Source organism: Ursus arctos, unplaced genomic scaffold (assembly GCF_023065955.2).
Source record: "Ursus arctos isolate Adak ecotype North America unplaced genomic scaffold, UrsArc2.0 scaffold_7, whole genome shotgun sequence".
NCBI classification, from domain to species: domain Eukaryota; kingdom Metazoa; phylum Chordata; class Mammalia; order Carnivora; family Ursidae; genus Ursus; species Ursus arctos.
Window position 1 is genome coordinate 70,644,327 of NW_026623089.1, and position 23,926 is coordinate 70,668,252.

Genomic DNA, 23,926 nt, shown 5'->3' on the forward strand with positions numbered 1-23,926 from the left:
CATACCCAGAAGTGGAGTTGCTAGATCATTTGGTAATTCTATGTTTAGCTTTTTGAGGAATTATCCTACTGTTTTCCATAGTGGCTGCAGCATTTTACGTTCCCATCAGCAATGCACAAGGGTTCTAATTTTCCACATCCTCACCAGCACTTGTTTTGTTTGACTTTTTGCCATCATAATTGATGCGAAGTGATTTTCAAAAACAATTTATCTAGCTTTTCTAGTTTCCACCAGGAGGGTTGATCCAGATGTGAACCTCTCCGTCTTTCTTTTGCACCTAGCACGGTGCTGTATATAGAGTGGAAGGGAGGAGGAAAGGTAAAGAAAATGCCCTGAAAACTGAGGTGGTATTCAAATATAAGACAGCAAAGTGTGATGGGTAAGCCTTGACTTCTGGAGTTAGAATGACCTGGATTTGAAGTTATGTGACTTTGAGCGAGTTATTTTACCTATGTTGAATAAGGATACTGTTTATATATAGATTTTTATTTTATGAAAAGCAGATTAGTAGATTAGGACTCCAAAAACTTGCATATTTGTCCAGGAATTGGTAAAAAAGAACATAACACTATCTGCTTTACAAAGATGAAATGTCTGTTGTGAGGATAACATGAAATAATACAAAGAAAAGTTTCTGGCATTCAGTAAGTGCTCAGTAAATTTTAGCTGTTGTTTCCTGCAGTTGTAGTTTTTGTTGGCTTTTGAACCAAACATGCTGTCTATCATATTTGCTGATTCCAGTCCCGAGTCTAAGGTTAACTTGCTCTTTTTCAAAAGATATTTTTTGCCCCCAGTGGTGTCTGTGTAACAGGTTTTCCATTGCCAACTGTCTTTGTATTTGCAGCAAAAAGGAGCATTAATTATCTCTGTTCTCACTTATTCCTCATTTGGTTTTTCTTCTTCTGCTAGGACTCTGGTTAGGAGTAGAATGGGACAATCCCGAGAGAGGAAAGCATGATGGAAGCCACGAGGGGACTGTGTATTTTAAATGCAGGTAATTTTTCATTATGAATTTGCATGGTTATTTGGGGTAATATTCAATAATCGAATAAAGGGGGATGGAGAAGAAGAAGTGTTTGGCTTTGGGCATAGTTATAATGTAGAATTTGTATTCTAAAAAAAACAATGTGCAGAGTTTTTTTTCCTTTGTTTTTAAAACTCTGGCTCTTAAGTTCACAAGTATGGCTGCTTGCTTTTTCCTTTTTGTGTTTTGTTTTTTGACAGCTTTTTTTAATTGGATAAATATAAACATTTCTCAACGATCCATTAACAATTTACAATCCACTAAGTGAATAATAAAAAAGAGGAATAGCCTAGATATCCAATAAGAAGCAGTTGATTAAACAAAATACAGAACATCCAAATAGTGGAATGCTAGGCCACCATTAAAAAAAGCTCTTATCTTGGAAAGAGTTACGCCTTACATTGCATATCTACTAATATTTTTAACTGCTTGATTTCAGAGAAACTTCATGAAGCTTTGAAAAGGATGGTTGGGATGCTTTCAGACAGGATTTTTTAAGTTTTTGTTGTTTTCCATAGTAGGTTTCAGTTTCTCAGAAATGTGTTGTTTTTTAGTTTATTTGAGAGAGAGAGAGCACAAGCCAGGGGGAAGGCAGGGAGAGGGAGAAGCAGAATCCCTGTGAAGCAGGGAGAGCAATGCGGGACTCGATCCCAGGACCCCGGAATCATGACCTGAGCCAAAGGCAGAGGCTTAACTGACTGAGCCGCTCAGGCGTCCCTCAAAAAGATCTTTTAACATCAAGCTTATTTTTCCTTAAGTGTGACACAATGAACACAGTCCTGGCCTGGAAGTCAAGAGGCCTCTAACTCTGCTCTTAACGATCCTCATGACCCCGAACGAGACTAAATTTACTAACTCTGAAATGGGGATCAAAATTAGATAATACAAAATACATTTCCTGGCCTACCATTCTGTAATTTTAGAGAATCGGGATGGAAGTAGAATCAACATGTTTATAGAGGCAGATGGCAGACATGGAACGAGGCCAGCTCAGAATGTGTCAAGAGTTCATGGAAGATACATTTAGAGAGGTGTGGAAATAGAAATTTCTTATCCTGACCTGTTGATCCCTCACCTACCTGAACCATGACCTCCTACACCTTCCAGTGAAGGAACTTTTCCTCAAGAGCCTGCCCAGCACAGTTCCCTCTTCTAAAAGCTTGCCCACATCATTCGTGATTGCATAGACCTTAATGGGCTCTGCTGGAATGATGTCTTCAGTCTTGGCTATTCTTAGGGTAAATCAAGAGTTGTTTCAGTCCTGACAGATCTTCAGGCTTTGCCCTGAAGTGCTGGTGGGAGGCCTCGGTTCAGGGACAGAGACTCAGTGTTTGGATTCTTGCCCTTGGAATAGCATTTCCTTATTTCATCACGTCGTTGAGTGTAGTCATGCCTGAGCATTTACAGACTAAAATATGTATTCTCCTGTTACAAACTACTGTTCTTTCATTTCACTAAAATGAGCCTTTTGTTGATTTTAAGTCCTATATGGGTAGGTAATGTTAAGTATGAATTCCATTTCGGATATTTATGGGGCAGTACAGAAGGGAGCATTGGGTCTGATGTCGTGGAGAACCACTGGTCTAGACTAAAGGAGTCACCATTATAGTTGTTAATGCTTGTGTTGGCATAATTAGAACATGACTAATAGAGATTATATCAGTATCTTGGAATCTCTGCATCAGACAAAACAGATTACATGTATTTGTTATTAAGTTTATTGAGATCTCTTCCTAATATACCATACACACTTCTTCCCTGTCAAAACCCATGTTTGGGGGTGGCCTTAGGAGGTGGTCTGGTCTACTCCCTAATCCTCTTCTGACAGTGTCACACCGACTACTTGGGTGGTGGGCGGGAGTGGGGGTTGATCATTTCATGTCACTCTTTAGTTTCAGTCTGATCTCTTATATGACCTGGGGTAAGTACGCAATCTCCTGAGCTCGTACCCATAATTAATATTTGTGACACAGTTTACGGGTTTATCCCAGAATTTATGGCTACGAACCACTCATCAGCATGCTCCCAGGTGCTTCTGTTCTCCATCTCTTTTTTTGGGTGGGGGAGTAGAGAGGTTCAGTTAAGGTGATTAACCTTGAAGTTCTTTCCACTTTGCCCCTAGATAGCAGAGTGATTTCCAGCTTTTTTTCTTTCAACCTAAACTAGAGAGTACACTCTAAACGGAACTGTGTGGGTCAGTAACCCACTGCTCAGGTTTTATTTAAAATGTTCTCTTTCTAAGCAGTTATTTTTTTGTTGAGCAAGAAATCTTGTGGGATTTTTTTTTTTTAAGATTTTATTTATTAGAGCACAGAGGGAGAGAAGGAAAAACAGGCTCCCCGCTGAGCAGGGAGCCAGATGTGGGGCTCAATCCCAGGACCCTGAGATCATGACTTGAGCAGAAGGCATATGCTGAACTGACTGAGCCACCCAGGTACCCCTTTTTTTTTTTTTAAGATTTTGTTTTTTTGAGAGAGAGAGCATGCACACACAAGTGGGGCGGGGTGGGGGGAAGAGGCAGAGAGAGAGGGAGAAGCAGGCTCCCTGCTCAGCAGGGAGCCCAAAGTGGTTCTGGGTCCCAGGACTCTGAGATCATGACCTGAGCTGAAGGCAGATGCTTAACCGACTGAGCCACCCAGGCGCTTCCCCCCACCTTTTTAAAGAAATCTTAAAATGTGACTTTTTGGGGTGTCTGGCTGGCTCACTCAGTAGAGTATGCCACCCTCGATCTTGGGGTTGTAAGTTTGAGCCTCCGTTGGGTGTAGAGAGTACTTAAAATCTTTAAAGGGGTGTCTGGGTGGCCCAGTCAATTAAGCGTCCAACTGTTGATCTTTGCTCAGGTCTCGATCTCAGGGTTGTGAATTGAAGCCCTGTGTTGGGCTCCACACTAAGTGTGGAGCCTACTTAAAGTTACTAACTTTAAAAAAAAAAAAAAAAAAAGTGACTTTTCTTTGGCACCAGTGAATGGAATACTTGACATCAGAGGAAACACACTGTTCTAGACTTTGTGCACAATACTGGATGACTTACAAAATAGAATCTTGTACTGCTCATCCCGTGTGTGTCATAAGATTGTTGTAAAGTATTTCGAGGTTCTTGAATGAGCATTCATGGATTAGTATAAATTATTCCTGTTATGGTGTAAAGTGTTAAAAAGAATTTTTTAAAAAAAGTCACTGTGTACTGACAGTTTGCAGGCAGGGCACATTTCTGCAAAAGGTGAAAAAGAGAGGTGTTTCATTCTTGGAAGACTCCCATAAATCAGGGCTGAATAAAAATTGCATCACTCAGCATCAGTCTACAAAAAAAACTGAGCTAAACAGCTAATTTTCCGATGGGAAAATTAGTTACCAGTTCAGTTCTCACGTGAAGCAATGTACATTGAGTGAAATGGAAGTTAGTATGCAAGCTTGCCTAAAAGGCTCTAAACATGTCTAAATTTTTCTGCAGCAAAATAGGGTATAATGGTCAACAAGATTTATTGCAGTCTGCCCAGAGACCCAGCCTTTCCCAGAATGAAGCATCTAAAGCCCCAACAAGAAAAATGCTTACTATGGGGAGTTTTGGATCTGTTGAGGACCCTTGCCTTTGAGTAATATTGCCAGATTTGGGTAATAAAAATACGAAATGCATAGTGAAATTTGGATTTTTAGATCAACAGCCCATCATTTTTTAGTATCGGTGTGGGACATGTATGGGACATACTTACACTAAAAAAGGATTGGCTATTGGTCTGAAATCAGATTTAACTGGGCATCCAGAATTTTAGCTGACAAACCTGTTGGGGAGATAAATAGTGCAGAGTGAATCTCGATGACAGGGCTTCATGACAGTCTTCCACTCCCACAAGAGCCATGGTTAGGGTGTGGATTTCATTCAGAGCATCTGTAATTGGTGGGCAGGAGGACGGAGCCGGAACAAGCTGAATGCTTACAAGAGAAGAATGTTTGGACTCTCCTCCTTCCACTCCCTGCCTCCCCCCAATTTTTTTCTCTTTGGAGAGGGTTCAAACTTTCAGTGTTTGGATATACCATCTCAGTATTCATCTAGAATCTCAGTGGAGTCTATGTAAATTATTAGTTCATTTTTGGAGATTTATTGTTATGGGTGGGCACGCATTCACTTGGTATTTTTCAGTATTTGCTGGTCTGTTTTGTTTTCTGAGAAACCCTCCAGGAATGTTCCAGAGGAGACTGATCTTTGTTGTTATCTTTTGATGTGTAAAGGGCACAGCATCTACTTTGCAGCTACCTGATACATACCATTCTAACTCCTTTGATCTGCCTGCAAACTAAACAGTAGTAAAGATCTCTTCTTGAATGGTTTGTTACCACTGTTTAAAATTTAGAACAAAAAGTGAAAACCATGGCATTTGTTTTGCATTGTTTTCTCATTTATTAGAACTGTGCTAGTTTTTAAATTTATAGGCTCACACTTTTTCATTTATTTTTTTGTTGCCGTATAGTTGACATACAATGTTATGTTAGTTTTAGGTGCACAACATTGTGGTTTGGCAATTCTGTGCATCGTACAATGCTCAGCACAGTAAGTATAGTCTCCAACTGGAACATAGTGTTGACTATATTCCCTGTACCGTAGTTTTCATCCATGACCTTTTTTAAAAAAATATTTATTTATTATTTTTTAGTGGGGTGTTGGGACAGAGGGAGAGAGAATCCTTAATCAGACTCCCCACTGAGCACGGAGCCCAACGTGGGGCTCAATCCCAGGAGCCTGCGATCATGACCTGAGCTGAAATCAAGAGTCAGCCGCCTAACTGACTGAACCACCCAGGCGCCGCGCCGCCCCACCCCCATGACCTATTTTTAACTGGAGGTTTGTACCTCTTAATCCCCTTCACCTGTTATGCTTTCCCCACCGGCCTCCCCACTCTGGTAACCACCAGTTCTCTGAATTTAGGAGTCTGTTCCTGTTTTTGTTTATTCATTTGTTTTTTTAGATTCCTCATATAAGTGAAATCACATGGTATTTGTCTTTCTCTGTCTGACGTATTTCATTTCGCATGATACCCTCTAGGATATTGTTGTTGTGAACACGTAGTGTGTTCCTGTTGTCGTGAATGGCAAGATTGCATTCTCTTTTATGGCTGAGTAAATATTCCATTGTATATTTGTGTGTCTGTGCCACGTCTTTATCCATTCATCTATGGATGGACGCTTAGGTTGCATCTATATCTTGGCTGTTTTAAATAATACTGCAATAAACATAGGGATCCATATATGTTCTTGAATTAGTGTTTGTTTTCTTTGGTTAAATACCCAGCAGTGGAATTGCTGGATTGTATGATATTTCTATTTTTAATTTTTTGAGGAACCTCTATACTGTTTCCCATAGCGGCTGTACCAATTTACATACCCACATAACAGTGGGTTATCTGTTGTCTTTTTGATAGTAGCTCTTCTGACTGGTATCTCATTGTTTTTGTATGTATGTACTTATTTTAAAGATTTCATTTCATTTATTAGAGAGAGAGAACATGAGCAGGGGGACGGGCAGAGGGAGAGCGAGAAGCAGACTCCCCACTGAGCAGGGAGTCAGATGTGGGGCTCGATCCCAGGACCCTGAGATCATGACCTGAGCTGAAAGCAGACGCTTAACCAACTGAGCCACCCCAGGTGACCCTTGTCTTAATTCTTTTTTTAAAGATTTTTATTTTTAAGTAATCTCTTCACCCAATGTGAGACTTGAATTTACAGCCCGAGATCATGACCTGAGCTGAAACCAAGAGTCTGATGCTCAACTGACTGCACCACCCAGGTGCCCCTAAGATTTTATTTTTAAGCAATCTCTACACCCAACGTGGGGTTCGAACTCACAACCCTGAGATCGAGAGTCGCTTGCTCTACAGACTGAGCCACCCAGGCGCGCCTCTCATTGTGGTTTTGATCTGCATCCCCCGATAGTGATGCTCAGTATCTTCTCGTGTCTGTTGGCCATTTGTAGGTCTGCTTTGGAAAATGTCTATTCAAGTCTTCTGCCCAATTTTTAGTTGGATTATCTAGGTTTTTTTGGTGTTGAGTTGTGTGTTTTTTATGTATTTTGAATATTAATTCCTTATTGGATATGTCATTTGCAAATATCTTCTCCCATTCAGTAGGTTGCTTTTTCTTTTCTTTTCTTTTCTTTTCTTTTCTTTTCTTTTCTTTTCTTTTCTTTCCTTTCCTTTCCTTTCCTTTCCTTTCCTTTCCTTTCCTTTCCTTTCCTTTTTTTCCCCCCTGGAGATTGTATTTTTAAGTAATCTCTACACCCAACATGGAGCTCAAACTCTCAGCCCAGAGATCAAGAGTTGCACGCTCCACTGCCAGAGCCAGCCAGGTGCCCCGTGTTTTTGTTTTGTTGATGAGTTCCTTCCTGTGCAAAGACTTCTTAGTTTGGTGTCGTCCCAATAATTTATTTTTGCTTTTGCTTCCCTTGCTTCAGGAGACATATCCAGAAAAATGCTGTTAAACAGATTGCTGCCTGTGTTTGTTTTAGGAGTTTAATGGTTTCAGACCTTACATTTAGGTCTTTAATCCATTTTGAATTTATTTTTGTACATGATCTAAGAAAGTGATCCAGTCTCACTCTTGCATGTAGCTGTCCATTTTTCTTGACATCATTTATTGAGAAGACTGCTATTTCCCCTTTGTATATTCTTGTCTTCTTTGTCATAGATTGATCATTGGGGTTTCTGTCTCTCCCCTGGGCTCTCTCTTCTGTTCTGTGTCAATACCTTCTTGTTTTGATTAGTTCAGCATTGTAGTACAGCTTGAAATTTGGGATTGTGATACCTCCAGCTTTGTTCTCCTTTCTCAGGATTGCTTTGGCTATTCGGGGTCTTTTCTGGTTCCATACAGATTTTAGGATGATTTGTTCCAGTTCTGTGGAAATAAAGTTGATGGTATTTTGACAATTGACATTGAATATGGGTAGATTGCTCTAGGTAGCATAGACCTCACAATATTTGTTCTTCCAATCCATGAGCATGGAATGTTTTTCCATTTCTTTGTGTCTTCCTCAGTTTCTTCCATGAGTGTTCTACCGTTTTCTGAGTACAGATGCTTTGCCTCTTTGGTTAGATTTATTCAAACCATTTATTTGGTTTTTGGTGCAATTGTAAATGGGATCGATGCCTTAATTTTTCCTCTTCTGTCTCATTGTTGGTGTCTAGGAATGCAACTGATTTCTGTGCATTGATTTTCTATCCTGCCACTTTACTGAATTCCTGTATGAGTTCTAGCAGTTTTGGGGTGGAGTCTTTCTGGGTTTTCCACATAGGATATCATGTCATCTGCAGAGAGTGAGAGTTTGACTTCTTCTTTGCCAGTTTGCATGCTTTTATTTCTTTTTGTTGTCTAATTGCTGAGGCTAGGGCTTCTGGTACTGTGTTGAACAGCAGTGGTGATAGAGGACATCCCTGCCATATTCCTGACCTTAGGGGAAAAGCTCTCAGTTTTTCCCCATTGAGAATGATATTCTTTGTGGGTTTTTCATTGATGGCTTTTATGATATTGAGGTATGTATCCTCTATCCCTACACTGTGAAGAGTTTTCAGCAAGAAAGGATGCTGTACTTTGTCAAATGCTTTTTCTGCATCGTATGGTTCTAGTCCTTTCTCTTACTAATTTAGTGTATCACACTGATTGATGTTGAACCTGCCATGCAGTTCAGGAATAAATCCCACTTGGTCGTGGTGAATAATCCTTTTAATGTACTGTTGGATCCTGTTGGCTAGTATTTTGGTGAGAATGTTTGCATCCATGTTCATCAGGGATACTGGTCTGTAATTCTCCTTTTTGGTGGTGGGGTCTTTGGTTTTGGGATCAAGGTAATGCTGGCCTCATAAAATGAGTTTGGAAGTTTTCCTTCCATTTCTATTTTTTTGAAACAGCTTCAGAAGAATAGGTATTCATTCTTCTTTAAATGTTTGGTAGAATTCCCCTGGGAAGTCATCTGTCCCTGGGCTCTTGTTTGTTGGGAGATTTTTGGATTATTGCCTTAATTTTCTTGCTGGTTATGGGTCTGTTCAGGTTTTCTATTTCTTCCTCGTTCAGTTTTGGTAGTTTAGATGTCTCTAGGAATGCATCCATTTCTTCCAGATTGTCTTTTTTGTTGGCATATAATTGCTCATAATATGTTCTTATAATTGTATTTTTTCAGTGTTGGTTGTGATCTCTCCTCTTTCATTCATGATTTTGTTTATTTGGGCCCTGTCTCTTTTCTTTTGGTAAGTCTGGCCAGGGGTTTGTCAATGTTATTAATTCTTTCAAAGAATCAGCTCCTAGTTTCATTGATCTGTTCTACTGTTCTTTTGATTTCTATTTCATTGATTTCTGCTCTAATCATTATTATTTTTTTTAAAGATTTTATTTATTTATTTGACAGAGAGACAGCCAGCGAGAGAGGGAACACAGGCAGAGGGAGTGGGAGAGGAAGAAGCAGGCTCATGGCAGAGGAGCCTGATGTGGGGCTTGATCCCAGAACGCCGGGATCATGCCCTGAGCCAAAGGCAGATGCTTAACTGCTGTGCCACCCAGGCGCCCCTAATCATTATTAATTCTCTTCTCCTTCTGGCTATAGGCTTTATTTACTGTTCTTTCTCTAGCACCTTCAGGTGTAAGGTTAGGTTGTGTATTTGAGATCTTTCTTGTTCCTTGAGAAAGGCTTGTGTTGCTATATACTTCCCTCTTAGGACTGCCTTTGCTGCATCCTAAATGTTTTGAACAGTTGTGTTTTCACTTTCATTTGTTCCATGAAATTTTTTAAATTCTTCCTTAATTTCCTGGTTGACCCATTCATTCTTTAGTAGGATGCTCTTTAACCTCCATGTATTGGAATTCTTTCCAAATTTCCTCTTGTAATTGAATTTGAGTTTCAGAGCACTGCGGTCTGAAAATATGCAGAGAATGATCCCAATCTTTTGGCACCAGTTGAGACCTGATTCATGACCCAGGATGTGATCTCTTCTGGAGAATGTCCCATGTGCACTCAAGAAGAATGTGTCTTCTGTGGCTTTAGGGTGAAATGCTCTGAATATATGTGTGAAGCCCAGTGTGTCCAGTGTGTCATTTAAAGCCCTTATTTCCTTGCTGATCTTCTGCTTAGGTGATCTGTCCATTGCAGTGAAGGGAGTGTTAACGTCCCCTACTGTTATTATATTATGGTCAATGTGTTTCTTTGATTTTGTTATTAAGTGGCTTATATATTTGGCTGCTCCCATGTTATGGGCATAAATATTGACAATTGTTAGGTCTTGTTGGCTACACCCTTTATGATACAGTGTCCTTCCTCATGTCTTATTACAGTCTTTGGTTTAAAATCTAATTTGTCTGATACAAGGATTGCCACCCCAGCTTTCTTTTGACGTCCAATAGCATGATAGGTGGTTTCCTCCCCCCACTTTCAATCTGGAGGTGTCTTTGGGTCTAAAATGAGTCTCTTGCAGAAAGCATATCTATTGGTCTTGCTTTTTTACCCAATGTGATACCCTGTGTCTTTTGATGGGGCATTTAGCCCATTTACTTTCAGGTAACTATTGAAAGATAGAAGTTTAGTGTCATTGTATTGCCTGTAAGGTGACTGTTACTGTATATTGTGTCTGTTTCTTTCTGGCCTATGTTACTTTTGGGCTCTTTTTATTTAGAGGACCCCTTTCAGTATTTCTTGTAGGTCTGGTTTGGTAATTACAAATTCTTTTAGTTTCTTTTAGTTTGTCCTGGAAGCTTTTTTTTCCCCACTCCTTCCTTTTTGAATGACATGTTTCTTAGATACATTGAATATATTTATATTCACATCAGATGTTTTATATTGAGTATATCCTTATTTCAAAAGTTGACTTCTTTTTCTTTAAAGTTTTTATTTAAATGCCAGTTAACATACAGTATAATATTAATTTCAGGTGTGCAATATAGTGATTCAACACTTCCATACAACACCTGATGCTCATCCCAAGTGCGGTTCTTAATCCCCATCGCCTATTTAACCCATCCCCCCACAGCAATCAGAGAACAAGAAGAAATAAAAGGCATCCAAATTGTCAAGGAAGACGTAAAACTTCACTACTTGCAGGTGACACAATATTCTACATAGAAAACCAAAAGACTCCACTAAAAAATTAGTAGAACCGATAAACGAATTCAGTGAAGCCACAGCATAGAAAAGCAATGTACAGAAAACTTTTGCAATTCTATTCACTAGTAACGCAGCAGAAAGAGAAATTTAGGAATCAGTCCTGGTGAACTACCTGATTTCTGAAAAGTATAAAACACTGATGAAAAAAAAATTGAAGATGACCTAAAGAAATTCAAAGGCATTCCATGCTCATGGATTGGAAGAACAAATGTTGTTAAAATATCTATACTACCCAAAGCAGTCTGCACATTTAATGCAGTCCCTATATGTGAAACCCTAGTTTCACAGAGCTAGAACAAACAATCCTAAAATGTATATGGAACCACAAAAGACCCCGGATACCCAAAGCAACCTTGAAAAAGAAAAGCAAAGCTGGAGGCATCACAATTCCAGATTTCAGGTTCTATCACCAAGCTGTAGTGATCAAAACAGTATGATATTGGCACAAAAATAGACACATAGATCAATGGAGCAGAATAGAGAACCCAGAAATGAACCGACAACTATATGGTCAATTAATCTTCAACAAAGCTGGAAAGAATATCCAAAGGAAAAAAGACAGTCTTTTAACAAAAGATGTTGGGAAATTTGGACAGCCACATGTAGAAGACAGGCCCAGCCAGCCCCCTTTGATTACAGGCCACCTTAGCCCAGGTGCCAGTCATCTGACTGGAGCCATCTTGGATTGTGAAAGCTTCAGCTGACTCCCAGCTGAGTGCAGTCACCTGACACCAGGAGAAACAAGAACAGCTCAGCTGAGCCAGGCTAACCCACAGAATTACAAGAAATAGCAGACTATTGTTTTAAGCCACTATGCTTTGGGGCAGTTTTTATGTAGCAGTAGAGAACAACTTTGCCTGAGGTTGCGTGTGAACTTTATCTTGCGCATGTTAATAACTGTAGTTTTTCTTAGCAAAACTGCACATAGTGCATATGGTGAAATTGTTATGTCATGATGTCATTGGTGTTAGACACCATAGGAGCCCAACTGAACACATTTGGCGCCCCTGCTTGAGTGTGGCTTCTGGGATATCCCAGTATTTCAGAAGATGTTGGCTTATGTTTCACAGCATATTAGATACAATATTGTATAGAAAGGACTGCTGCATTGATCTGTGTGTCTGTATAGAAAGGCTTACGCTAAGCAATGTAGTGATGGCTTTTTATCGCTTATTTAGTCCTTATAAATAACCTCATTTGATAGGGCTTTATAGATGAGGAGATTCAGGCTGACAGCATAAGATCAGCTGCCTGAGGTCCGTGTAACCAGTATGTAATGGAGCCCAGAAGGATCCCAGGTTTGCCCGACTCCAGAGCTGCCCCATCCCCGTCCTGCTCCTGCCTCGCATCTGAGGAACGTATCTGTTGGGGAGCCTGGCCGGCTCAGTCAGAAGAGCGTGTGACTCTTGATCTTGGGGTCATAAGTTTGAGCCCCACATTGGGTGTAGAGATTACTTAAATAAAAATAAAACTTAAAGGGAAGATATATGTTGATTAGAAATTTAATTTACGTAATGTGCTTAATTTACCAAAATAAATCATTGATTTATATCTATAAGCCCAGAAGGAAATGTGGGAAAGGACTAGTAGTCAGAAATCCAAGGTTTTTGGTCATGGCTGTGATACGTCTAACAGTGGACACCAGTTTCCCCAACTGAAACGGGGCTGGATTAGATGAAAGCTTAAGGTGGGACATGAGGCCCACTGATGTCAGAATACCCTGGAGCATTGTTCTAAACAAGGAGATTCTTGGGATCCAGTAAGATTTTCAGATGACTCTCTGCTTTGTAAGTTATGTTTGAGAAGTCCTAGCCTGGATAATCTCTGAAGTAGATCCCTTTATAATTCTTAAAAAATGATGCTAACTATATTTGATCTCTTCAGCTGAGTAGCATAACTATGCTTCTTAAAACAGAACTGTGTGTATGTTTTTTTTAAAGATTTTATTTAGGGGCGCCTGGGTGGCTCAGTCGGTTAACCGTTGCCTTCGGCTCAGGTCATGATCTCAGGGTCCTGGGATAGAGCCCAGCATTGGGCTCCCTGCTCAGCAGGGGAGTCTGCTTCTCCCTCTCCTTCTGCCCTTCCCCCTGCTCATGCATGCTCTCTCTCTCAAATAAGTAAATAAATTAAATATTTTAAAAATATTTATTTGAGAGAAAGTGTGCCTGAGTGGGGCAGAAATGTAGGGGCAGAAGGGGAGGGAGAAGCAGGCTCCCTGCTGAACATGGAGCCCTAGCGGGGCTCCATCCCAGGACCCTGAGATCATGACCTGAGCCCAAGGCAGATGTTTAACCAACTGAGCCACCCAGGCGCCCCCAGAACTGTGTTTTGTACAATATGAACATCTCCTACAGATAAATGTAATATTTTCTAGGAAGCTTCTGGTAGTCTGTGACCCTCTGATATCACAACATATTGTACAGACTCAGAACTTGATTTTACTGCAACAGAGAATTTAATTTCCTGCATCATCAGTTCTCCCCTCACTGCTGGATTATTTTCAGCAGCATACAGATCTGATACGCCCACCCATCATAAGACATTCCCTCTTCTGATCCCCTGTGTTCCTGCGGCCTTTGCCCTGTGCTCTTCTCCCCTTTGCAGAAAAGCCCCTCGTGGTGAGAGTAGCCAGGGCTCCCTGTCTTTTCACTGTCTGGAACTCGCCCACCGGGCTGCTGCCCCACGGCTCCTACCAGGGTTAACTTCCGGCACTAGATTCAGTGGCCAGCCTCAGCCGTCACCTTGCGTCCTTTCGTGGCGCTGGACCCAGCTGTCTACTTTCTTCACTGGCTTCCAGGACCCCACACTCTGAGGTGCTAACAACCTCTGGGCCCTTTCTTCTTACCCGTGGCATCACTTCTAACTTTTGGGCATCACAAGCCCCTTTCACGCTCTGGTCATCTCTGTTTTTTAAAGATTTTAACCCACTTCAGAAAAGTGTATGTTTATATGGATGAAATTTATCAATCTGAGTTTTCATCCTTTTTAATTATGGTGACTTCTAGGAAGCTTTGATTTCTTTAAGAGTCAAAAGTTTATGAGCTGAGATAGTGTTTATAATATAATTTTGGGCCATTTATGTATTTCGTCATTTATTCTCTTAGGTGATCAAATGATAATAACATTTATGACTTTTTTATAGTGGATACTTAGATCACTCTGAAAATAAGGTCTCATTGCCATGATGTAATGCTGAAGCCTGAAATTTAACGGATCCAGAGACCCATTTAGAATCTCTTGAAAAGCCTGACAAAGTGGTCATTACATACAGTAATACAATTAGTCTTAATATTAAATCTACTAAAAATTGCTCTAAAACCACAATAGAAATTGTGGTGAAATATCCTATATTTCTATAGAATTCTTCCCACATTCTCTCTTTTAGCCCCATATTTAACTTTTTTTTTTTTTTAAGATTTTGTTTATTTATTTGACAGAAGGAGGGGCGTGGCGAGAGAGAAAGAGAGAGAACGCAAGCAGGGGGAGCAGCAGACAGAGGGAAGAGGAGAAGCAGGCTCCTCACTGAGCAGGGAGCTTGATGCGGGGCTCGATCCCAGGACCCCAGGATCATGACCTGAGCAGAAAGCAGATACTTAACTGACTGAGCCACCCATGTGCCCCATATTTAACCTTTTAAAATATATTTAGTCCAGGTTTGTTACTTTTAAAGATTTTGTACCTAGGCCTGTTACCCACAAATGTTTCATCTCTTTGTGTCCTTATTCAGTCTTCATCTGTGTACATGTGATTCCTCTATAGTTGTGTCATGTACAGTTTGGTTCAGTTTTTAGAAATCTCAACATTATTTTCTGAGTAATTGTATTAAGTGTTACAGCTAGAATTTTTAATGACTACATCTGTCCGGTTTATTTAATAGTTCCTATCCAGCTGGGCTTTTTTATGGCTTCCAGAGCTCCTCAGTTACAGACAAATGCTATTATACAGAATCTTTGTAAATGCAATTTTGTTTTTATTTTTAAATTATTGCCTGCTGACAAGTTCCCAGGAGTATGCTTATACAATCAAACCAAACCCAGCCTTGCAGTCTTTGAGGTGTTAGGATTTTTCTTTATTTTTTGCCAGTTTTGTTGAACATAGTTTCATTATTTGAATTTGCATTTCTTAATCATGAGCAAGGTAAAACTTTCCCCTATGGATTTAATACTTCTGTTTCTTATGTGAATTGTCTGTTCCGTATTTCTTGTCTGTTTATCTGTTGGATTTACTACACTTCCATAAACTCAGAACCCATTTTGATCGGACGTATTGATTATACATTTGTATATTACTTTCCCTTTTATGCTGATTTAGAATTTTCAGCAGAGAAAATTTGGCAAACCTTCAGAGCAATGCATTTATGGCCATTCGGGTGGATGATATTTTCTTTTTCTTTCTTTTTTAAAATTGTGTGATTACTGGGGTGCCTGGCGGGCTCAGTCAGTAGAGCGTGCAACTCTTGAGCTCAGGGTTATAGGTTCAAGCCCCACATTGGGTGTAGAGATTACTTAAAAATAAAATCTTAAAAAAAAATTGTATCATTGCTTTTATTTGCTATTATATTTATAAACAAATTTGTAAATGTAGACATTTTACATTTGTGGCAGACTGACAGTTTATAAAGGATTTTCGAACATGTTATTTAAAAAAATTTTTTTTAAAGATTTATTTTATTTTAGAGGGGGAGAGAGAGAGTGTGAGTAGGGGGAAGGGTCGGGGGGAGGAGAAAGAATGCTCAAGCAGACTCCCCATCGCGGGGCTCAGTCTCACGCCCCCAAGACCACGACCTGAGCTGAAATCAAATCAAACACTTAACCAACTGAGCCACCTGAGCACCTCTCGAATATGTCATCTTATTTAAATGTCCGCATTGATGATATTTTATAGGTTCCATTTCTCTTTTTTCCCAGGCACCCAACAGGAGGATCCTTTATTCGTCCAAACAAAGTAAATTTTGGAGTGGACTTTCTCACTGCAGTTAAAAATCGCTATGTGTTAGAAGATGGACCAGAGGAAGATGGAAAAGAGCAAATTGTTATAATTGGAAATAAACCTGTGGAAACTATTGGTTTTGACTCTGTTATAAAACAGCAAAGGTACGTAGGCTTGATAACGGCAGAACTGACTTTGACAGTTTCATCACTGTTTTAGAATTGAAATTCAGCAGACTGTACGTTGATACTCAAAACTTTGCTTCCAAACTGGTCTGTCCTTTCTGCACAAACAGCAGATTGAAATCAGAGGAATCTGAGGACTGAGTCTTTGGGGAAATTAAAATTCTTAATTTAGTGTAGGGTTGTTGGGCTTTTCTGGATTGGAATTAAAACATTAGTTTACCCATCATTAATATTTGTACCAGCTGTCTTGTCTAATAAGTAATTGAGATTGACATTTTGGTCCTTTTCTATTTCATGGTGACATTTCTAGTGGGTCAGAATGGCAGATAGGTCCGAAATGGCAGCAGAGGTCTAAGTTGTTACCTGCCATGTGGCATGCTGGGCCTATCTAGAACCGAGTTAGTTTCCATCTCTGGACGCACACCCTTTCTTCCCTGGGGTGCTTGTGAAATTGCAGAATCCTGGGTCCCTTCCTAGACCTGGATCAGAATACCATGGGTTCTTGCTTTTAAGAAGTACCCCAAATTATTAAGAAACTCTGTACACTGTGGTTCTGTGAACAGAGGCCTTCTGCCCACTCTGATGCTTGGTCTGAATCACAGTGAGTAGAAACTCATGTTCCACAAAAACACAACTGCACAAGAACCTTCCAGGCGATGCAGGTTGATGGTCAGTACTGTGATGGTTGACCCTGACCAGGACAAGGCGGCCTATTAGTGCCCCCTGGTGGCCACAGTGGAGATACATTTGTAGCCACTTGGCGTCTTTTACTTTCTCTAAAAGTCTCTCAAGTCAAATAAACTGGTTTTGTTCAAAGTCCATTCACTACCTTATTTTGCCGTTATTGTGACGATTTAACATACACCACATGGAAAGTGCACGTGGTGACCATGTTGAAGAATAAATTCATTTCTTGATACCTCTGCTTTTTCGCATGGGTGACCCGCATTAGCAACAACAAACTCAGAGGAACCATCCAAATACCTATAAACATAAAATGAAGAAATAAATTATGTTGTATTCACCCGTGGCAGTGAACGTGAGCAAAAACTACTGCTCGGTGCAACAGTACGGATGAAATCTCATTAACGGCATCCAGCCAAAGTAGTCACGCAGGAAGTACACCTTGAATGATTCTGTCTGTGTGAAGGTCAACAACAGGCACAACTGATCGATAGTGTCAGAAGTCAGGATAGACCGCTTGGAGGGGAGGAAGCAACCGTAAGGGGCACAAAGAGGACTTGCTGAGTTCCGGGGACGTGTTTCTTGATCTGGGTGGTGGTGACCTGTGCATATTTATTTAAAATCACAGAGATGTGTACTGATGTATAGGTAGGCTAACGCATATACTTTTCCTATATGGGATTTTTTTTTCAATAAAAAATATGTGAAGGAGGAAAACTCAGAATAAATCAAGATTTTTTTAAAAAGCAACAACTTGGCCGTTAATTACAAAGCAGCTTACACTCATTGTTGAGAATTTAGAAAATAGAAATTGAACAAAAGGAAGTCGTGACTCATGCTACCATTGAGAGGTAACTCATGGATATTTTTTGCTTTTTATCCTACTGGTTTACTTAGATTTAAAGAGCTATGTGCTTTATAGGGTTGGAGTTCTTTGCTTCATCTTCCCATTTAAAATGCAACTATTGGGGAAAAAAGTGCAAATGTTAAAATATCTCTTACCCCAAAAGAAGCACATTTTTTTTCTTACTGGTTAATCTGAATACCATGGCTCTGTGAAAATTGCAAACAGATTTTCCTCCCCTACCTTAAGAGCTACTGTCTAACTCATGAATTCTTTTGGTGCATGACCCAACTACTGGAATATCATGGCGTTCCATAATTAGCTAGCGTCTCCCTTGGAACCGACCCAGTGCTGGAGTCAGGCTGGGTTCAGACATTAGCTAAGCCACCTTTTAGCTCTGACACTTCCTGAGTTCTAAGCCTGAGTCTCCTCATTTACGAAACAACACCTAAGCTGTTAGACCTGCTGTGGATAACATAGGAGAGTGCGGGTGAATGCTGGTCCACTTGTAGCCATCATGGTATCTCCTTAATAATATCCAGCTGACCAGCTCTGAGTTTGTACCACTAAGACTTATAGAAATGGAATTTTAAAAAACCCCAATAAAAACCCCAAGTATGTATGACTTCTCTTGGAGACAGCTTTGGCTCCAGGGTGAGGTCTGTACTGAGGCCCGGGCTCCCAAGCTCTGTGCAAGGTTTCCCTGAGCGCTGCAGCCAACACAGCCGGCACAGTGGGGTATTTTTAATTTTAGAGGGAAACAGAGGCCTCTGTTGGACACGGAGCAAACTACTATTTTGAGGTGGTTCATTTTCGTGATAATCCTACAAGTCCTTTTATTGGTGTCCCATCCCTGCAAAGCTGGGTTTTTGGTGTTCCTGTGATAAAAAACAAGTATCTCTCAAAAATCATCATGGAACAGGAAATGGAGGTAGTGATGTCCAATCTGATTCCAGGGTTTGGGAAGTTGTGTTGGGCGCAACTGACACTAAGTTTGTGGGTCACAAATAATTAGTATGTTGTTTGGCTCTAACTACTTAATATAAACTGCAGTGTTTTTGTTTGTTTTCTTTTTTTGTTTTTTGACTTATGGTCATACTAAAAAAATTATTGAAACACCAAGGGCGCCATGAACTTGAGCCAGTTTGGGAACTTCTGCCCTAGACCTTTGTTGCTACCTTTCCCCCAGTTTCTCATGTCTGTAATAGCGCATGCCTGGCATTTTGATCAGAGTATTTCCCTCAAAGGTGGTCAGTTTTTTATTTTTATAAATACTTAAAAAATAACTTACTGTATATCAGGCAGTATTCTGAGGTTTTACAAACACTAAATTATAGCATTTAAAAAATAGTAAAAAGCACAACACAGAATTTACCCTCTTAACCAGTTTAAGTGTATAGTTGGGTAGCATTAAATACATTCACAGTGTTGTGCAGTCATCCTCACCGTCCATCTCCAGAACCTTCCCAAAATGACACTCTGCCCCGGTCAAACAGCAGCCCCCAGCCCCTGGCAGCCACCGTGCTGCTTTCTGTCTCTGTGAAGTTGACTCCTCCAGGGACCTCACATAAGTGGAATCCTATAGTATTGTCCTTTTGTGCTTGGCTTCTTTCCCTTGTCGTAGTGTCCTCAAGTTTACCCACGTTGTATCGTATGTCAGAATTCCCTTCCTTTTTAAGGCTGGGTAATATTCCATTGAATGGACGTACCACACTTTGTTTATCCATTCGTCTATCGATGGACATATGGGTTGTTTTCCCCCTTTGGCTACATCGGTAACACTGCTATGAACAAGTATGTAAACCACAGCATTTTATAGCTGTGGAATCTGAGCACAGAGATTCGACCTCCCCTAAAACCAAAGGAAGTGGTGGAATTGGGATTTGAACCCAGGAGGTAAGGCTCTAGACTCCATGTTCTAGATACCACACAGGCTCTTTCAATGAGTAGAAAATGCAGGTCCTCTACACTTAAAACGTGGCTTCTGAGATTACGTAGTAAAGCTGAAGAAACGCATGCTCTCCAGGGTATAACCCTAGAAGGACTTTCACATGTGAATGTGAGAAGCATACGATAGTGTTTCCTTCAGCCCTGTTGGGAATAATCTGAATGTCAGCAGAGGAGTCAATAAATTAATTGTGGTCTATAAGATGTAAAACAAATGCCGTAGAGTACACGGGTGGACGAAGCCCAATCTCACTGCTGAACAAAATACCGTTGGGGGAGAAAGTAGCCTGGAGGAGGATATATGCAATAGGATACCACTTACATCAAGTTTCATTATAGATGGAATGCTGTGGTTGTTTAGGGATACGGAAATGTGTAGTAAAACTATTAGACACTTAAGTTTAACCAAACATCGAGTGTGGGGGAGCAGAGGCAGAAGGAATATCCTGGAATGGGACACGAAGGACTTTAGTTATATTTATAGTGTAACACTTTCTTTCTCTTCTTTAGTAAGGCTTTATTTCTGAAACTGGCTGCTGGGTACTGGTACTGGTTATTTTTGGTAACTTTTTATATGAAATACTTTTTAACTTTTTAAAGGGCCGGTGGACGTGTACATGTTTATGCATACGTGTGAACTATATGTTTTTCATGCAGTCAGCTGAGCAAGTTGCAAGACATTTCTTTGAGGAACTGTGCGGTGAATTGTGCTGGCGACAAAGGAGCAATTGCCAAAGCATGTCCTAGTATCCTTTTCCCTGCGATCCTGACTTTGGACTTGGCGCTCACGCCGGACATGGCCAGTAGCCCGCCCGGTGCCCGTTCTCCCCGACTTTCTTCCTCAGGGCATCCGTCTCCCCGGGGCCAGTCACCACCCCGGGAAATTATTTACCTTCTCGGAGCGCTGTGCCTTCAGGTGAGGCAGCGTGACCCACCCCCGCCAAGGAAATGGGAAGCAGAGTGTCCGGACGGGGCTCGTCACACGGGCCGCACTTGGCTGGCGTCCGCCTTCTGCCCCACGCCGTCACCCCCGCTCCTGAGCGCCCGGGGCCTGGCAGCCGGCGCGTGCGCGGACCGTGGGGTCCGGACAGGGCCGCAGAGGAGCTGGCGTCCTCGCCCGCGCCCGGGGCCCCCGCGGCAGCCCCGCTGGCCTGGCTTCGTGTGAGCGCGCAGATTTCTCCCGGTTCACGCAGCCGCGGGCGGCCTGGCACGGCCCCTCAAAACGGGCTTTCCCAAAGCGTGCTCTCTCTTCCCTGCCTTCTCCTAGAAGTGGTTTGTGGTTGTGTTTGCCCTACGTTGCTTTCATGTCCACAACTAAAAATATCGGAGATAAGTTTAAAAGAAAAATCCCACTGGCAAATGAAAGAGACTTTCTCGAACTTTCAAAGGTTTTCTCGCAACTCTTTAAGCCTGCCTAATCTGTGTGTGATAATTTCTGCCAAAGACAGTTGATAATCCGTTGTCTCTGAGGGAGGAGATGGCAGAGGAGCGGTAGTCTTGAGCCAGCTGTTTCTAGCTGTCCCTGTAGTGCTTGCTGTGTGGTGACAGAAGGAGAGCAGAGCTCTTCAGCCAGTGTGTCTGGGCTCTTGAACCCCTCAGCCTGGGGGTCTGTTGGGACTGGTCACCCTGCCGGTGAGCAGCCCCTCCAGGGGCCCCAGCGAGCTGAACCAATGTGGTCCCATCCTCTGTGGTTAGGGGAAGCAAAGCGGATGGAGTAGTTCGGTAAGGAGCAGGACGCCACAGCGGTGTGTGGAACGTTCTGTGATCTGCCTGGCCGGCTACTAAATGATTTCGGAAGATTGGGAGTTGGGTGGTTCCAGACTTACTTTCAACATATCAGAGAAGACGTGGCCAGTGGGTGGGTTTGGGAACGTCATTTGTTTGGTTGCTCAGAGTTGTCAGCAGGGTCCTGGGGAGTCAGCATCTTGCTCGCTGATGCTGTTCTTTCCCGGGGAAAACATCCCCCGAGTCTTGAAGAGATGTGGTTTCGTGAGATAACCAAGTGATGGCTGATATTTGTGGGTACAGTGATGAATGTCTTCCAGTTGCTGATTGAATTCTCACCTGAAGCGGAAGTATTATCTATGTCTGATCCAGTTGTCCCTTTGGGTGGACACTTTGAGGTCACTCCCTCCGCTGGGATGTCAGGCCGCGGGAGCACTGCGGCCCTGAGCGTGCCGAGCCCAGGAAGCTGCTCTGGAGAGGGGGCGAGCTGCCTCCTGCTCTGCCAGCTGGCTGTGTGCCGGGTTCTGCGAGCAGGAACCAGGTAGCACCGGGAGCGCTTGGCCTGTGTGTGCGCACGAGGGGCACTGCCTGACAACTGCCAGGTTGTTAAGAGTCGGTTTCAGGATGCAGGTGGTCTGTGTGCTCTGGATAGACTAGCAGGTGTGTTTCTAATCCTAGCCTACACGATGGAGAGTGTGAGTGAGGGAAGGATTAGTGGACTGGACCCCTACCCTTGCTAACCAACCCCGTGGTCCAGAGTTAGAAGCATCATGGAAACGAAAGGTGGCTGGAGCTTGACTGTGAGGCATGAAAGCACCCCGCTGAGCAGTAGCAGGTGGGTCCAGATCCCCCCAGAAGCTCCCATTTCAGTCGGAGACTAGCCAAGACTTTGTGGTGGCCTGCAAGGCCCTTTGTGGTGTGGCCTGGCCCCTGCGGCCTTTGTGCCCTCATTTCCAGCACCTCCCATGCCCTTTATCTAAACCTGTTCTAACCTCAGGGCCTTTGCTTGTCTTGTTCTCTCTCCCCGGATGCTTATCTCCCAGATGGCATTTCCTCATTTCCTTTGGTTCTCTGCTCAGATGGCACCTTCACAGAGAAGACAGTCTTCCATGAGCAGCATACATGAAATACCCACACACCCCTTTCCTGCGTCCTTGGCTGCTACTCTGAGCCTGTGTCTGTACGTGGCATATCGCAGAGGCATGTGCTTATCGCCGTCTCCGTGACCGCGACTGCTGTGTTCACTGCTCTACTCCTGGCCCCCGCCATGATTGTGGAACACGGGAACGAATGATTTCCCAGCATTGCACAGTTGTGCGTAAGACCCTCCTTCAATGGGTCCAGTCCTGTCCCAGGCTTCTCTTCCGTCTCTCTGCCCTGGGGGTTCTGCTGAGCTGTGCCCCCTCTTGATGGCACGTTCCCCTGAAGCATTCAGCTCGGGCGCCTTTTTCTTTCTGTCCTGCTGGTTTCTTCTTCTCTGAATTCCCAAATCATTCTTAGCACTTTAGAACCTTTGTCCACACTAACCCCCATCGTCTGTTTTGGGGGTGCTGCTAATGACTTGGGGGTCCCCACGGTGCAGAGTGGAACAATGCGCCATAGGAGAAGGGCCGTGCGTGGCCATGAGGCAGCTGCCGGAAGGAGTGCCTAGGATGAGACCCGTGGGTACACCTTAGGCGCTTAATAGCTCATACTCGCCATCATTGTTTTTTTTTTTTCTCTCTTTTGTTGGATATTGCTAGAATGGCTTAGCACTGGTGACGACGTTTGGTTCTTATTTACTTGACTGTAGATGTTTGTCTTAAGTTTGCAGCAGATGACAGTGAACGTTTTCATTTCTAAATGAAGAGTTGGGTGACTTAAGGTAAAAGTAGCATGTGCTCATGAAAAACTTTCAAGCGGAATAGAGGGTGTCAGGTGAGAAGCTGCAGACCCGGGCTCCAGAATGCAGAGGTGAAGACACTTCCATCTTGTGTGGATCTGTCTGTATTACTCTTCCTTAACGTGCGCTTCGAGATATCAGAAAAGTAGACTTGTCAAGAAACCTGTTGTCCTCGTGGGATGAAGTCCTAGATATTGCTGATCAGCTCGGACACCTGGAAGTTCTTAATCTCAGGTATGAACTCTTGGGCATCCATTTGTCACCTGGTGTAAAAACCTCTGATCCCTCCTTATTCCCTCACGGCATCTCTGTGGGAGAGAGGGGGAGATGGCTTAGTGGAATTTTTTTTTTTTAAGATTTTATTTATTTGACAGAGAGAGAGACAGCCAGCGAGAGAGGGAACACAAGCAGGGGTAGTGGGAGAGGAAGAAGCAGGCTCCCAGCAGAGGAGCCTGATGCAGGGCAGGAGCCTAATGCGGGGCTCGATCCCAGGACTCTGGAATCATGTCCTGAGCCAAAGGCAGACGCTTAACGACTGAGCCACCCAGGCGCCCCCGGCTTAGTGGAATTTAAGT

General features: G+C 42.4%; 1 protein-coding gene across 3 annotated transcripts in view; it reads left to right on the plus strand.

The window, feature by feature from the left end:
* TBCE (tubulin folding cofactor E) overlaps positions 1–23,926 on the plus strand; it is a 75,757-nt gene that overhangs the window by 39,416 nt on the left and 12,415 nt on the right. For 2 of the 3 annotated variants that reach the window (XM_048218964.2, XM_057308419.1), the window contains exons 3-6: positions 910–994; positions 16,063–16,248; positions 20,402–20,490; positions 23,486–23,585. In XM_048218964.2, the coding sequence (XP_048074921.1) occupies positions 910–994; positions 16,063–16,248; positions 20,402–20,490; positions 23,486–23,585 (460 nt within the window). Of the gene's footprint in view, positions 1–909; positions 995–5,489; positions 5,570–16,062; positions 16,249–20,401; positions 20,491–23,485; positions 23,586–23,926 lie in introns of those variants that run through there. The other variant, XM_057308420.1, reaches the window with a different exon arrangement.